Source organism: Lonchura striata, chromosome 5 (genome assembly GCF_046129695.1).
Source record: "Lonchura striata isolate bLonStr1 chromosome 5, bLonStr1.mat, whole genome shotgun sequence".
Taxonomy (NCBI): Eukaryota; Metazoa; Chordata; class Aves; order Passeriformes; family Estrildidae; genus Lonchura; species Lonchura striata.
In genome coordinates this window covers 63125535-63143343 of record NC_134607.1, presented here as the reverse complement: position 1 = coordinate 63143343, position 17809 = coordinate 63125535, and the positions used below count along the sequence as shown (strand labels likewise).

The 17809-nt window shown below is 35.8% G+C and overlaps 1 protein-coding gene across 1 annotated transcript in view; it reads left to right on the top strand.

Annotated features, from left to right (window-relative positions):
* Positions 1-17286, top strand: part of HGF (hepatocyte growth factor) — a 52384-nt gene extending 35098 nt beyond the window's left edge. The window contains exons 8-18 of the mRNA XM_021528863.3: positions 1100-1274; positions 2616-2743; positions 4141-4243; positions 5996-6135; positions 8158-8196; positions 8668-8764; positions 11400-11474; positions 12070-12216; positions 12883-12989; positions 14838-14983; positions 17062-17286. Of these exons, the coding sequence (XP_021384538.2) occupies positions 1100-1274; positions 2616-2743; positions 4141-4243; positions 5996-6135; positions 8158-8196; positions 8668-8764; positions 11400-11474; positions 12070-12216; positions 12883-12989; positions 14838-14983; positions 17062-17232 (1328 nt within the window). The 3' untranslated portion in view covers positions 17233-17286. The remainder of the gene's footprint in view (positions 1-1099; positions 1275-2615; positions 2744-4140; positions 4244-5995; positions 6136-8157; positions 8197-8667; positions 8765-11399; positions 11475-12069; positions 12217-12882; positions 12990-14837; positions 14984-17061) is intronic.
* Positions 17287-17809: the final 523 nt, after the last annotated feature.

Here is a 17809-nt window from a genome sequence, read left to right as displayed (position 1 = left end):
ACTACAATATGAGTAACACACAAATACTGTTCTATTCACTGGACCATTTAAAGAAAACTAAATAAAGAAGTTTATTGATATACTTTTTGCTGGCAATTAATACTTTAAAGATAATTAATAAAATTAGTCTTGCAAAACCATAGCAATTACCAACAGATATACAGTTTCTTTTAAAATACTGTATTGGGAACTTTTGAGAATACTGAAGAAGAATTGCTCTAACTGCAGTGCATGTAGTTTTGTACTACTTTGTATATATCTGATGCAATATCTGTGCCATTAATTTGCAATTATAAAAATTGCATAAGAAATAAAAAGAGACTTTTAAGTTATGTGAATGAGTCATTTCAAAACCACTGTTTTTCTGAATTTAGTTCAAGACAGCCCACACCAGGGTGAGTGCAGAGTATATCAACATCTGTAAGAGATCTTGAGTCTGATGAATTTGTTAGTCTTTAAAACATTTTTCACTCTGTAGAGAATACTGATCTTTGATTTCAAAAGCTGGGCTTTTTTTTCACTCTTTTAACCATATGAGGCATAAAAAAAACTTATAGGAGAATATAGCACATTAACTTATAATAGGATCTATTTTTTTTATTATTAGTTTTATCTGCATGTTTTTTTCCTGTGATCTGGTATTCTGGGAATTCTTTAGAGAAACCCAATTGTGTTTAAAGCCTACAAATATTTGTTACCATGTTTAACAGTGTGCATGTGGGTGGCCACTTATTTTATTAAAACTGAAGGAGTGATATTTGCTGAATTTGATAAAGTAACCAGGAATATCTTCTAATCTCCAATGGTACAGTATAGGCCAGGTGTCTCAAGTAAGAAAATGCTGCGGACTCTTCGCATGAAAGCAAATAAACCAGCATAAACTCTGGCACCTATTTTGTTTTCATTTTCTGTGGATGTTGTAAATGTGAAGAGGAGAAAATTATTCTATAATCACATTGGCAATTTCACCAGTAAAACTGCAATTACCATTATTTGAACATCATGTAATCCATGACTCTACCAGTAAAGTGGAGTTCAAACCAGGCATCCTGAGCCATTCCTAAGAGAATGAAAGAGCCCTTCTTGTCTGGGTCTGCAGAGGAAAGCGCCGTGAACCGCACAGAGGCGGCAGCCGAGACCACAGCGTGCGTTCGGGGACAGGGCGAGGGTTATCGTGGCACCGTCAGCACCATATGGAGTGGGATCCAGTGCCAGAGGTGGGACTCCCAGTTTCCTCACCAGCACAACATCACCCCTGAGAACTTCAAATGCAAGTGAGTAGAGACATGTGGGTATTATTTCTGCAGTGGGAAGAGAGCTGAGTTTTAAAATGCTTAAGTGTTCATGCCACTGGAGCAGATCATAGGGCTCTGTCCCTGCCCATGTTCTCTAAGGATTTTGTGAACTTCTCCTTAAACATGTATTCACCAATATGACTGTGAAGTGCCTGGATGTGTTCCAGGCTGGGACCTGAATTCCAACAGTCCTGATACATTACCACGGGATTTTTTTCATGGAACTAAAATCTTCTTTGGAGTTTGATTGCTGACTTTACTTTAATATGACCTAAATATTACCTAAATATAATCTTCTTTGTAATAATTAACACTTTTAATATTTGAAAACATTTCTTTGATTTTTCATATTTAAAATCCTTTTTCTGTCTTATTACTAAATATAAATGCAACAATAGGAGTGCTTTTAATTGAGTGACCACTGGTCATCAAACCTTTCTGTATGGTTCATAAACTTCCAACATGTGAATAATCTACTAATTTTAGGTAGTTACCTTTGTAATGTTCATTCAGTCCTTTTTTACCTAAGCCTAGAGGAAACCTTGCTGACCAGATTGAAGTCACAGCCCAGTTTGCACTAAACATCTTTATTGAGGGGAAAATATCAGTAAGAACTACAGTATTAGGCCCATTCTTTCGATAGTCTGTTATCAGTAAGTGCTGCAGATGTAAAAAATACAATGAAATATGGAGATGCACAGAACATGGCAACAACTGTCAAGAGACAGGGAAATAAAACTTACATTTAAGAGGTTTGAATATTTCATGCAAGCTGTAAAAGACATTTAAAGATGTTCCCTTGTGACTAACTTTAACTTTAAAGGTAACAGCTGTATAGAATTTCGACATAAACTTTATTTTCCACAATTCAGCTTCTTAAATGAGTTACTGATAGTCTAAAGCACTCTGTTTCTCCAAACTCAGCAGAACCATTCAAAGTACAGGGAATTTTAAGCATTTTGGTAATGTTTGTATTTAAAAGCACTTGTAATATATTGCAGGTGTATCCAATGTCAGTTGCATGCAAATTTTGATGAGGGATCCTGAATGAAGATATTGTTAATCTTCAAATGAAAACTTACATCACATCAAAACCTATGTCTGCTGAAAATGAATTTCCACAAACATATTCCTATTACAGTTATTGGTTTTTTTTCTGCATACTGTGTTTTTACTCCTCATCTCCTTGCACTTGACACTGATCAGTAACACAGAGACCTGAATGAGCCTGTATTTTTGTTAATCCATGACAAAAAACAATGGACCACATTGGTGGGTTTAGGTTATCCCTGCTGCAAGCTAACATATTTATTTTTACAGGGATTTGAGGGAGAACTACTGCCGAAATCCAGATGGATCTGAATCACCCTGGTGCTTTACCACTGACCCAAACATCCGTATTGGTTATTGCTCCCAGATTCCTAAGTGTGATGTATCAAATGAACAAGGTAACAGAGGAAAGGGTGATAACATGATTTTAAGTGAATGCCATACTGTTCCAAATATCAAGTAGACAGCCTTGAAAACTGGAGAAGTTGTATCTGTATTTCACCTGTGTAGTTCTGCTTTGGCTTTATTGGCATGCTTGGGGTTCATTGTGCTGTAAATGAGATTCCTTTTTCACTTTATTTGTAATTCCAGCAGAGAAAGCTGCAGCAAAGATTTTATTGGACCTGATTTTTAGACAAGGCCTGTCTATGTATCTGCTCTACTGTCATCACCTTTCTTAGTTTGAAAGGCCTTTTTCCACATCTGAGGTGATTTCCTTTGTTCATAGTCTTTTAATAATTGCATATCAGGCTACCAAAAGTGATTCTTCCCTCCTCTTTTTATTTTCTTGCAAATACCTCCTCGTCTAGAGGGATTGATCCTCGAGTTCTTACCTACCTCTGTGTGTGAGGTTCATTCTGAGTCTCCATGCAAATGTTTTTCCTGTGAGGTTTTGGTATTACTGTAAGGAGTAATGTTGCATCCTGAATAGATGTCAATCACAGCATAAACTGAAGCTAAGACCTCAGACCTATAACCCTACATCAGGATGCATTACTGTCTCCATCTTTAATTTTTAGCCAATGTTACTGTAAATTTTAAAAAGTTGCAGTTGCAAGACATGTCAGAGAAAGGATTAAACTTTTACATTCATTCTCTGTTTCTTGTGAAGTATCAATTATCAAAAAGCAAAAATACTGATGAATATGAAATTAAGAGTTTTATGCAAAATGTCTTTATAGAACTGATAATTTTAAACTATTCTCTTGAAAAGTCTCAAAAAGGCTTGTGATAAAAGCTTATGAATTAAACATGACTTCTGCTGGAGCGAACAGGCAAGTTTTTGAATTGCATTAAAATTAAAGTCATGATGATTTTTTGATTTTGCTGAAGTACTTAAGTCTAGAATTATATACTGATGCCAATATCTGAAAATTACACAAAGCTAAACCAAATGTCTATTTTTGTGGAGGGAGGAATAGGAGACCATTTTTTCTTGTTTTTGTATAAACTAGCTTCTGACAACTTTTAGGATATTCTGTGTGACCCTTCTAAATTAATCATAAACCAACTAACTATTTATGAAATAAATTTTCCAAGTCCATGTAAGTAAGATAAAATTTAAAATACTGCTGTGGTGGGAATATAGATCTCAAACAAGAGATTATGTATGTAAATTTGAAAATTATTTTCCATTTTTCTTCTGATCTGATTTATGCAATTGTCTGATTAATAGTGTATAGCATTTGCTTAAAAGAACACTTTAATAATTTGGATTACTGGTGGAAAGGAAGAGTTTTCTTCTTAATGTTGCACAATTACCCACCACTTTTTTGCCTCATCATTCTTTTTTCAGATTGTTATCGTGGCAATGGCAAGACTTACATGGGGAATTTATCCAAGACAAGATTCGGGCTAACTTGCTCCACATGGGACAAAAATATTGAAGACTTACGTAGGTGTGTACATATTAAACAGAAAGAGATGGTTCAGTGAGTCCTGAATAAATACTGCCTCCAGATGGCAACTCTTTTTCATCTGCATTGATTCTAAAGTAGGCCCTTATGCTCTGGAGCTTTTAATATCTTTGTTTTTCTAATTTTTTTTTTTTTTTTTTTGTGTTTAAATATATTTCACAACATGACCTTTTTCAGGCTAACCAGTAATTGCAGGCTTTGGGATGTTTGTTAGTGTTTGGTTTACTGGCCTATTTTACCCCATCCTTGTCCTTGAAAGTTTGGTAAAATGCGAGGATATCAGAAATGAGAGGAAATGGTTGTCACATCAGCCTCATTTCATAGCTCATGCTGCTTCAAGGAGGAGGATAGACTTGAAACCACCTAATGTCCCTTCCAGCTTGAAATTGACTCTTTAGTCTATGATCAAGTGATAATGATGTCAAATACCAATAAAAAGACCTGCATCATTACTTTGGCTTCATATTCAAGTAGTAGAAATGTCAAATTAATTTATTTGTGGAAGTAAAATGAATTAACAGGACTATATATCGCATAAGGGATTCATAAAATGTTTTGCTGTGTATGAGATATCACACACACTAGTAGCCATGATGACAATAGTTTCTCCTTCATTTTCCTTTAGTTTCTGGAGCTGATGCAAATGTGTCAGTATTAGCTTTGGCACTTGTTGTAGAGTGACAGTGCTGAACATATAAGCCATTGTTCTTTGGACGGTGTAGGTCAGGAAGTCAGCCTCTGGGCAAGCTGTGTAGCAAAAGGTAGACTTTAGTGGCCCTGTCTGGTATCATCAGCTGGACTACAAGTTTTTCTTCTCACAGATGGTGAGAGAGAGGATACATATCCCAGTGTGCTGCCCATGGAAGGGAAGCAGAGGTTGAAGCTCATGCTGCCTGAGAAGCATGATAAGTCTTTGTTTGCTGTGGCTGAGGCAGTATAAACCTACTGGGTGCTTGATGCAATTGCATTCATCTAATAGAGCACAGATCAGCCCACACATTTTCCATCTGGGAACTTTGGGGAGTTATCTGTCTCACTCCAATAGTTTCCCTGTTTATGGGTGTTCTAGAGGCAGCATGAGTGGTTGGTTATGGACTGAAGGAACACTACAGTCGTAACTAAAGAAGCCTGTATCCTTGTCTCTGACAAGCCAAAAATAAACTTCTTCCTCAGCTTCTGATTTTGGCCTCAAAATTTCACCTGCTTCATGTAGGCTTGCAGCTTAAGTGACTTATTACTGCAGTTTGTCTGAGCCATTAATCTTTCTCCTTGCCTGCTGCTTATCCTTGCTAACTTTCTTAGTTTGCCTTTCTTTTTGCCTTTGATTCAGCTTTGTAGATTCAATGCTCCCCTGTGCTGTTAACCTGCAGGAGAAGGAACCTGTGTTCCCCAAAGGGGTCTGAGGGTTTTCTGAGAGCATCAGAGGCACTCTTCTAATCAGTATAATGGTTCCTCCAAAGGATATCTAGAGATTTTAGCTTGAGTGGGAGATTTAGAAGCCTCCCAGCTATCCAGTGGACACAGTGCTTAAAATACCAACCAGAGGAAAGTTGGACCCAGATCCAGGAAATATTTGGGTCTCATCTTCCCTTTGATTTTAACGAGCCTTAAACCCTGACCTGTAGGCTTCTCAATCAGCTAATAATGCAATGTGGAGCAAAACAACATTTAACCTTTGAAAATTTGGGCTATAGTATAAAGCTTTTCAACACTTTGAATTTTTTTTCCCTGTAGGCATATACAAATATTCAGAGAACCAGATGTTAGTAAACTGAAGAAAAACTATTGCCGCAATCCAGATGATGATTTTCATGGTCCCTGGTGTTACACAGATGATCCTCTTGTGCCCTGGGATTACTGCCCTATTTCTCGATGTGAGTACTTGGCACGCCGCTGGCACTGTCAGCTGTGCAGTCCCAGCGGAGCCACGGTGTCGGTGTCACATGCCTGTGCACACCTTCCTATTGTCACTTGTGGCTGCAGAAAATGTGTGATTCTATCAAGAATCAATTGTGCGTGACTGAGAAGGAGCAGACAGAAGCTGCTTGTGCAATATATGAACAAGGGGTTCTTTTCCTTGACCAGCTTGGAGATTTCAAGACTTATTTATGCAGCAGAAGCACAAAGGGGCTATTACAGATGGTCAAACATTTTCCAGCAGATCTAGCTATTGAATGAGGGCTGGACAGAGACAAAGAATTGTCTAGCGGTCAGAATGCTGGCTGTGGCCTCAAGAAACCCAGGAAGAGTTATCTTCTGGGCTACAGGCTTCAGAGACTCTTTGTGTGATCTGTCTTTGTAGTGTTAGGATAACTCACTATATATATATATATATGATGAAGTGTATATGTGGTATAGAGATTAGATTCTGCTTTCGGATGTTTATGGGATGATTTCACTCCTGGCAAGAATTAAGAAAATCATGCCTCCAAAGTTAAATGTTTAAATCTAAATAGCTTAAATAAACAGAATTAAGAATCCTAGGGAATTCAGCAATAAACTGATGACAAGTAGAAAAAGATAGTTTTATGCTGAAAAATGTGCAATTCACATTTATGTTCAAAATCTTTCTCTTCAATTCTTATTTCTAAGTTACTCTGCTGTATGTCCTGGGAGAGCACTTAAATGGTAAATCAGGCTTTTGAATGCATGTCTGTGATCTCTAGAGGTTTAGGATAATGTTACACTCATTCCTAGCGGCAATCTACTGCATTTCCTCATAGCCTGAACTCCAGCATCTCCAAAAAGTGGTATTTGAAGTCTCAGGTGATACTTTGGCATCTAAACAAAACTGTGCAAAAGGTTATTTGTGTTGATATAAATGAAAAATAGCTGAAGAAATATGCTTTTTATTCACTATTCTGAGTTCATTATTTGTATTTGTGAATTCCTAAGGATGTATTCTCAGCAAACATTTCTAGGGTATCCAGAATTGGTGACTAGTACATTTCTGTAATCAAACACCAAGTGGGAATATGCCAGTTTTACAATTGTAACTCATATGGACTAGTATTACAATACTGTATCAATATATATGTACATTCATACAGTTATACATAGAAACCCATGCATGTATGCACACATATACATACATATATGCACATACAAATATGCATGTGTGTATACATGTACATAGAAATTTCACTATGGATATAACTGTATCTATATATATATAATTATACCTCTGTGTGTGTGTGTGTCAGTGTCTATATATACACACATATTTTCTTAATGATGGAAATCTAGTTGGATGAGATTGTTTGAATTTTCCAAGTTTTCAGCAGCTACTCCTGTACCTCTAGCTCATAATGCTGGGTCACTCTGTACATGTCAGAGGGTAAACATTTAGAAACAAATTTAAGCAAACTTGTTGTAACTATTTTTTTAATTGGACTAGATGGAAGTACTGAACTAGATTTTGGTAATCATGTTGTGATAAGAATAAGTTTTTGTTGATAGGAGCCTAAAATGTCTTTCAAAGTTTTTTAAGGAATTGAGAATTTATTTCAGTCTTCTTTGGATTTAATCACATGACTTCTATAGTTCCTGAAAGCTTTTATAAAAGTGGTAACTTAATTTTTCAGTATTTTCTTGTTTGAATGAAACATGTTGATTTCACATAATAGGCGGCCTGATGTCTTTAGGATTTGGCCAAGAAGAAAAATGTTTGACATCCCTGCTCCAAATATTTCTTTCTTATTTCATTCTATAAGAATAAAATTCTGCCCCCTTGTTAAACCTTACTGAATACTGCTTTTGCTGTGTACTGAAGAAATCATTGAAATTTAAAACTTTGTGAACTGTAAAGTTAACAATATGTCATTTGCTGTTGAAATTTATTCCATTTTTAAATGTATTTTAATCTTGTATTATGGTTATTTTGTGTATCTGTCTAGGTGAAGGTGATACAACTCCTACTACAACCAGCTTGGATGGTAAGTTTATGTATGAACTGTGCAGTGCATGACTATCCTCTAAATATAGGCATTTCTTTCCAATTGGGAAACAAAATAAAGATTAGTAAAGTTATAAAAAACCCACAATACAGACTGAGCAAAATTAATTTTACAAAAGACGAATGGGAAATATGTTTGTTCTACTCCTTTATCTATTCTCACTGTCATGTCTTGCCAGTGGTGAGATTTGGTAATGAGCTTCAATGTTTGCTTTTTAACTATGTAAATCTCAAAAACCTATTTAAATTTATGTATTTTATATTCCCTAGGGATATTTAAATAGACCCACTCAGCTTCACTGAAGTAGTTTTGATGGCCTAGAAATATATTTCATTAGCACAGGAAAGTTAATATATAATAAATATTGACCTTCTTGTGGTCCTTATGTGCAACTGTGCAGGTTTCCTACCACTGCTTTTAGTAAAATGTCATCTCTGGACCTGCTTTCAGATACTGCCATTCCTTGTGCCTCAACAAAACATTTGAGAGTTGTAAATGGAATCCCAACACAAACTAACGAAGGATGGGTGGTTAGTTTGACGTACAGGTAACTATCACTTTGATTAGAAGAGCAATACAATTACTAGGATATTTGTTTTAGAATTGTAGAAAATGTTGACCTAATAACAATAAAAGAATATTTCTAATTTCTACATTGCAGTTAAGTTGTGTAAAAGTAGAGAATCAGCATTCCTCTAATGTCAGGTGATGCCATAGTATTCACTCTGCTAGTGAAATACTTTATATGTTCATTATAGCTAACTTATACGCATGAACCTGCAAAGCATTCATAGTGTTCTGCTCTTCCAATTAGCTACTGCAGGCCTTTTCGTAACATCGCCTTCACATTCAGCATTAAACTGTTTATTTTAGAGACTGTTGGAAAAAGAATGAATTTCAGATCAATATTTTCACTTTGATGGCAGAGCATTTAGTTGTGAAGTGTAGGATTCAGGATTTATGCCTGTGTCAAATTAAGTGTTTCCCTATGTCATTACATGCAATTAAAATTTATTCGGTATTAAAAAAAATAAATAAATAATTATGAGCTATAAGAAAATCCTTTTAATTCTGTAAAACAAGACTCTGACATGTGCAACTTGTGTGTAACACATGTATTATATTGTGGCAGATTTTTGCTGCTGTGTAAAAGCCAGAACATAGAATGGCTGTTTCCTATGCTTTTTTCTCCGGTTCATAACACATCAGCTGGAAGTGTGAATCATTAATTTATAACAGGATATATCTCATGCATCAGCCCTGTTTCTTCTCTCATGAAAAATAAAAGTTAAAAAAACCTATATTTTGTCTGCTGGGCCAGACTAAAGGGAAGATCAGTTCTATTAGCTTATGATTCGTCATCTAATTTAAAACTATGTTGTAAAAGAGGTATTAAATGAAAAATGGAAGTAAAGGAAAAGATAAAAAATACATTCTCTACATCTCTTCATTGCTAGAGCAGTTTGTGCAGTGGGATGGGTTCTTCCCATCCCTGTAACCTTTGCATCATATGAGATCCATCAGATCTTGACCTTTTTGGGAGTGCATCAGATGGTTCAGAAAGACATTCCTAGAGGAAGATCACTATATTCCTAGACTAAGTAACCAAATAGGTGGGCTAAACCACTCCCTGGAAAGGTTAATCTTTGCACTGTTTTAAAAGTAGCCTTGATATTTGATGAACTTTCAGGCAGGTAAGGTGAATTACATCTGGGTGCCTAAAATTGAAATAGCTATTGTTAGGGTAGTTGAACCTGGATTTTCTGCTGTGCAATAAAATTCCATGAAACATGAATGCTTAAATGATTGCAGATCCTTTTATGTATAAGGGATTCCTGGAATACTCCAGCAGCAAAATATGTTTTGAAATATTACATGTGGGCATAAAAATGTAGTTTTATTTTGTATTGTTACCAAGGAAGTAAATAGAATATTGTCTGAAATAAAATTTTAATGACATCCGATCTTTCTGCAAGAAAGCCTTAACTGTACGCTCAACAATGGAATTGCTGTGTCTGAATGGTGAAGGCCCAGTGAAACTTAGGAACTATTCATATTTGGTATTCAAAGTCCACCTTTAAATCTTAAATTGATAAATGAAATTTTCTTGTATATCCAATTCAGATTCTGTAATCAAATGTATTTAAGCTCTAAATTTGCCCCATATATAAGTGAAGAATTGACCTGTCTATGTATATTAATGAATCTTCTAACACAGATGATGAAATTCTGTATAAAACAATGAGTGATACAAACTTAACATGGAGGAACATAGCTATATTCCTGACTGTGATATTTTTATAATAAAAAAATCTAGAACCTACATTTTAGAAGACTACAGCCTTTTGAACCAGATATTTTGCTTTTCAATTAAAACATGATTTAAAAAAAAGTCAAAGCTCTGTGTTATCCTGCTGTCTGTGAACTACATATAGTCTGGTCTCCATCCAGTAGTTCTTTGCAAAGCTCTGAACATTTGTGTGGTTTGAATTTATAAATTGTGAGATTTTAAGCTTTTCCCAAATTGCTGACAATTCTGATTCACTTTCCAAAGAGCTACAGAAAATAAATGTGATTTTGGAGGCACAGAGAAGGAAACTAATTAATCTACATTCCACAGTAATTTTTTTAAAAGAACTGTCATGCTTAATTGCTTTAATTTTACTTGATATATTATGCTTCAGGTTTTCTATAATCACATGTAGGATGTCATACACTGCAGATTGTTTCCAACTGAAGTATGTAGGGACACAAATCTCCTAGGATTTGTAATCAAATAGGAACTCTCCACCTTGAGGTCAATGCTTTGAATAATACTTACATGAATAATGACCAAATGTTGTTTACATCTGGTGGCAGTCTGGGGACTTGCTTGAAAGTTTCAGTTCCTGTTACAAAGAATTGGCCCTTTTTTTTATTATTTTATTTTAAACTAGGTGTCTTATTACAAATTCAGCTTTCTTTCTATTTTTTTGCACATTGGAGTAAAGCGCTGCAAAGTCATATTACTGTAAGTGTTGAAATTGTAGAGCAAAGGGACAGAGACAAGTTTTTGAATATTGTCAGTCTGCCACTTTTCACTGGCAAATGTGTGGGGAGCAAAGCACTTTTTAAACTTTTTGTCTAATATTAGCAGTTTTGGGGTTTTTAAAAAAATTTTTTCCTTTCTTTTTTTCCTCCAGGAATAAGCATATCTGTGGTGGTACTTTGATAAAAGAAGAGTGGGTTCTTACAGCGAGGCAGTGCTTCCCTTCTCGGTACAGTAGTCTGGAACTTTGCAATAATAAAATCCATCTATTTTCGGGAACTTATCAGAACAATGCTTTTTCAACTTGAATGCAACAGTTTTTCCTTCTGTTTGGCTTTAACACTGCTTTTATGATATAAAAGGCCTGTGGGACCTTGCTATTTTCTGTTATTATTGCTGTAAATCTAAATAGCCCTGGCTATTTTACATAGAATCACAAATAGATTTTCCAAGTGTCATGGTTAGACAATTGCCTCTTTATGAGAATAATTTCATGCTTCTGCTTAAGTGGACAAAACAGAATAGAAAACTTGGGTAAATCTAAAAAAGTTCAAAGGTTTATACTGTCCCAGGATTTAAATGTTTGGATACTGTTATGAAGAAAAAAATACATTTTAGTAATGGTTAAAGGTAAAATTATGTAATGGCTTCAGGCCAAAACCTTACATCCAAGCATGTTGATTTTGGAACAGCAGTTGGCAGCATGAAGCCATTTCTGCTAAGGAGCATTAGTTAAGATCTTCCAGCATAATCATATTAAGCAGAGTTTTTTAGTTATTTTATTATACAGTCAGCTAAATTGTAACCAACTTTGCCTCATTTAGGTACAAAGATTTGAAAGACTACAAAGCCTGGCTTGGAGTCCATAACATCAAAGGAAAGGGAGAGGAGAAGCGCAAACAAGTCCGGAACATCTCCCAGTTGGTATATGGCCCCACAGGGTCAGATTTGGTCTTGCTGAAACTTAGCAGGTTAGTAGCTGTTATTGTGAATTCCAGCACTTTTCACCTGTTGGGTGAGATTCTTCCTAAATGAGAATTGCAAGTTCATTGCTCTACTATTTCCCATACTACAGATGGGGTAAACTTCCAACTGAAAGAAATTTTACTTGATATATGCAGAAATGTAGGTCCATCAATGTTACTCAGAAAACAGATGTTACTCCTGTGAAATCATACCTACACTATTCTTCCTGTTAACCATGTTTAGGTTTGTTAGGAGATTTAATAAAAACCCACTAAGTACCCACATGGACTAGTATATGGTTTTAATTTATAGACTAAGCACCAGATTGTAGCTGAGATCCTTGTGTATATACAAGCTTTCAAAATTTCTCCATATGAACAAACGTATATATCCAAATGAAATGCCATCGTTACTTACTTTTAAGATTAAAACCCAAGTTAAATAGCATAAAAGTGGTGACAGCATTTCAAGAACTTTTTGACAGTTGTCAGATGTAGTACAAAAAATAGGTAGAAGAATCCATCATATTCTTCAGAAACAGAAAATGAAAGGAAAAGAATTGGCACAGTTTTAAATTGCTGAGGTCTATAATAAACTTAATGTAATTTTAAAAACACAGTTGAGACGGTTAAGTAAAATCCATGATATGTATATTTTTTCCTTCTTTTCAGGCCGGCTATATTGACAAATTTTGTAGAAATAATCCGATTACCCATTTCTGGATGTACCATTCCAGAGAAGACCAGCTGCAGTGTTTATGGATGGGGATACACTGGATGTAAGAAACTATTTTTAAAAACTAAATGAATACGTTGACAACTTACTTCCTCTTGTCATTATAGGTGAGGCTGCGGGTATGGCCTGATGCCACGGTTGTCCAACGCTTCTTATTAAAAAATGGAGTTGTTTTTTTTTGCTAATTTTGTAAATCTCTGAGCCTTTTATCCAACTCAATTTAATATGAAATATTTTCCACTCTCCTTTTTTGTTGTTGTTTCAGGGACAGGCAAAATGATCCAAATATTTCAAGGAGTGAATTAGAGAAAAATACCAATTTGCCTGTAAAGACAAAATAGCAAAATTGCTCTGCAGAATGTTAACAGGGTTTTTTGACAAATCTTTGTTCATCTGCTTGAGCAGTCTCTTTCTGTTATCCAAAGCAGGACGCTGTGGGAAAACTAATACAAAAACATGTAATCAAAGCCTTTATTAGCATACACAATAACAGTGAACCAGGGATGCACAGGCAACCCGAAGTCTGGAATTTCCTAACTTTTGAGTGCTTCACTTTGCAACCTTTCTTATGTTTATTAAACACAGTTTTGTGTGAAGAAAATACAAATATGTGGGAAAACAGACATTTATTTAGTCTAGTAAATGCTATATCTGACTAATTAAGTGTTGATAAAAAGTTAATAGCTGCCAGTTGACAATAATTACTCCAATATTTACTGTGTTCAAATGTTGTTTTGCCACAGACCCTGAGTAAGCAGCAGCAATATACTCACACTGTCCTGGAAGCAGAGCAGAAGCTAGGCTAGAATTCTGAGTCTGTCTTCCTCATAGCCAATACTCTGCCATTTCTTTGTGGGTGGCAATTAATCTGTACCAGCCCTCTCCCAAATGACTGCCTTTGATGTTCCCAGCATGTCCATATTAGCCATCCTCTGGGGGCATCGGCTGTCTGGGGGACAGGGACACCAGGCTGGAGCACAGCACAGCATCACAGGAAAGCTTAGCTTAAGAGAACTGATAAGGAATTTGCAATGTTGTGGAGTTATGTAATGTAGTAAATACATAACATCTGTCATCCAAGGACTTTGTACTATAATTTTTGCACTACTTTATATAATCCTCACAGAATCCCGGTCAGGGAAGGAAGAAGTGTTACATCCATTTTTTTAAAGAAAACAGGATAATAAGTCAGTGGAGGGCAAGCTTGGCATTTTCTTTTGATGGCTGTTCAGAGAATGGGCAGGTCCAGACCTATTATTTATCTTTGCAGCTTGTACAGGCTTGTCTTTCGACATGTAGAACAAGAGTAAGCTCCACAGGGCTCCTGCTTCCTGACCTTCCCACTGATGAATGGAGATTGCACAAGGCTGTGGCTCTGCCCTTGCAGGCACAAAGTCATTCAGGGTAGCTGAGCCAGCACAGATTGAGAAAAACTCCACTCTGTATTTTTCAAGTCACACGTCCTTCCCTAGGCCATGGCAGGCACTGTTACACATTAACTCATGTTTAAGGCAGGGAGCAGAATCCTCTCTCTACTGATGGGAGTGATAACATTTTCGGGCTCTTTTTCTGATTTCTTTGATGACTGGGCAATCTGGTGGTGAGCTGTACAGTGAGTCCAGTTACACAGCCCTTTTTTCTAGTACTAAAAACTTATCCAGATATTCTCAGAGAACTGAGCAGACATGAAAACGAAACAAATGTGTGGCAAATCCCATTTTCATAAAATATAAATGAAAAGCATAATAACAGTGGGGATAGACAAAACCATGAGTTTTAGAGAGAAAGTACAAAAACTGAGATTACATGGATAAGTTTATGTTGACTGTATCTTGAAACACTTTCCCCCCCCTAAAATACAATAAAATTTTTATCTTCTTTTCAATTGTAGTAGTCAACTATGATGGCCTTCTCCAGGTAGCAAACTTGTTTATTTTGGGAAATGAGAAATGCAACCAATATCTCAAAGGGAAGATTACTGTGAATGAGTCTGAAATCTGTGCTGTGGCTGAAACCATAGGTGCTGGGCCTTGTGAGGTAAATACTGTATTTCCTAATACATATTTAGGACCCTGGCTATTTCTTTCCCAAAAAATAAATTACTGGATGTTTTTTTTATTCTCATTGTACTAAACTTTTGCATTGGAAAATTATTTGTGTTATAATTCTTCTGTTTTATGTCAGAGTGCAGAAATTACTTTGATTTCACTGTGCTACCACACCATTGAAAGATTTACAGGAATCTTATATATACTCATATATTAGAACACTTGACTAGACTAGACAAACTTGTGTTCTGTATACTAAGGACAAATGTGGGCTCTGTGGTATCAATAGCTGTGTGTTTTGATTGAGTAGAAATCAAAGGCTGGAGCAAATTTACCTCCATCTATTTAGATGAGGTGTTGCATGCAAAATACATAACAGTCAGTACTCAACAGATGTGATAAAGTTATGAAGGAAGGAGAAATATCCAAAAATGTGCTGTGGTTTTTTATGAGTCAGAAGGCTGGAGCATTTTTGTCTCCTGAGCCTGAGCAACATATTGATGAAGCACTACTTCAGTGATCATATAGTTTGGTACAGTTTTTTTTGCTTAGCACTAGTTTTGATGATGGAGAAAAGATATCTGAGGAGAAAAGCTGTAAATTATTTATTACAGGAAGAAATAAATTTTTTTAATTGAAAATCTGACTGAAGATATCCAGAAGGAGGGAATTCATGAACATTATTAAGTATTTATTATCTGAAATAAGATTGTTGATTTCCTAATACCGACTTTAATCGTGTAGTAAAATTTTCCCAACCCAAGGGTACTACCACACCATGGGGAGCAGAGGTCATCTTCATAAAGCTGAGGCCTCTTCCATTTGTTATTAATAATCTATGGGATCATTTTTTGTTGCAAAGTATTTTCTTCAAAATAAAATGTTTAAATATAATTGAGGTCTTAGACTTGTCAAGGCTTATAAATGAAACATCTGCATGGGAGTCTGCTGGGGATCCTGTGCTTTGTTTTCCCCTGCAAGAAGAAATGGAATGAATTAATATTAGCAATCAGTCTTAATCACAGAGCAGTTTCCTGTTCCCTATGTTCTCCTTTGAAGCTACTTTCCTCAGCAGAGAACAGGCAGAGGAACAAAATAAGATTGACAGGTGAAACTCCACTCCTGAAAGTGTTTTATGGGCAGCTCTGATGGCTCTGACACAGTTCATTGTTCATTTGGGAACTAGTCTGCCGTCAGTCAAAAAAAAAATCCCAAACCAAATAAAGGTCAAGCATTGTTGTTTCTCTGGTGATCCAGAGAGAATGCAATGCAAATTTTCAGCTATCATTTTCTGAGACAATAACTCACTGTCTGATATGAGAATTTTCTGTCTAGTTTTGCAGCGAGTTTGCAGGGTCCAGTTTACCTTTAGACTAGGTAGAAACTGCAGCATCTGTCTTCAAGTCCCAGATCTGGGTCCCAGATCTATTTCGGTGGGTCATACTCCAAATTTCCCAGAATGCATAAACTAATGTATAGGTGTTTCATTGATTCAAAATAACAAAAAAAATAATTTTAACAAGTTATGTCCCAAATTAATGCTTAAAAAAAGTATTACCTTTTTATTATGTTTGTTATTCCCCCTGCCTATTAGTAAACACAGATTCTCATTCTAGGGCCTTGCAAGATGCTTGATGAAAGAAAGATACTAACCTGACTTTGTCAGTAGTGTTTGATGTAAAGCCTGTCATCATAACAAAGATGTTTATCTGTCAACTCACATTCTGCTCATCTGGTTTATATTCACATAAAAAATATTAGGCTTGCTGAAAGAGGTGAATGAAATCTGGTAGTTTGAAGTCATTAGAATGACACGTAAAGACAGATCACAGAGCTTAATTTGCACGGAAAGGAAGAAAAAGTCAGAGGCCAACTCTGACATTGTTTGTCAAAATTGTTGGTTATGAAAAAAAAAGATATTGGAAGTTGGTTTATGTCCTATGGCAAGAACACTATTGCCTGGTGCATCCCGTCTTCCCCAAGATAAATCATACAGTAGTAGACAGGTGGGAGCTATGTCTTGAAGCATTTTGAGAAGTGACACTCATGTTTATTTTTTTTTCCTAGCGAGATTATGGTGGTCCTTTGGTTTGTGAACAAAACAGGCTGAAGATAGTAATTGGTGTCATTGTTCCTGGCCGTGGATGTGCCATTCGAAATCGTCCTGGGATTTTTGTTCGCGTCTCATATTATTCCCGGTGGATTCACAAGATTATGATGACCTACAGAAAACCCTGAAAAAGTCAGCAATTCCCACTGAAATATTCTGGACAGCATGTAATTAATGTGTAATGTAAGGATCAACAATTTTTAAGTACTTGATAGTCAAGTTTGTTGAACTTCTTTTAATATTTATGGGTGTTTTTGGTGTTTTTGTCTACCAGTGTTGTTTTATAAATGTTGGAGTGACTTACAGTATATGCAAGTATGGTGACATATCTCCTGAAGATACTTGAATGGATAAACAATTTTGCAGAGACATTACTGGATGATAAATGGTTTTGTAGAAATAGATCATATGACCTCCTTAATGCTGCTCTTCAGATTATCTTAGGAGAAACAACTTACAGTTCTACTTAACACAACTTATTCTTTCTATGAGCCATATATTTCTCTTCATATATAACAAAAGCCCTACTCAGAAATATATGCATCTGTCCAGGACAGCATTTATGATCATATTTCTCTTTCCCCCTTATGAGAGGTTAAAAATTTCAGTACTTTATTAAAAAATCGTATCTTTAGTAAGTAATCTTTTCATTATTGATGGACTTTGACAAGCCTGCCGTAAGCAGAGTTCTCGTAGAAGTCATTA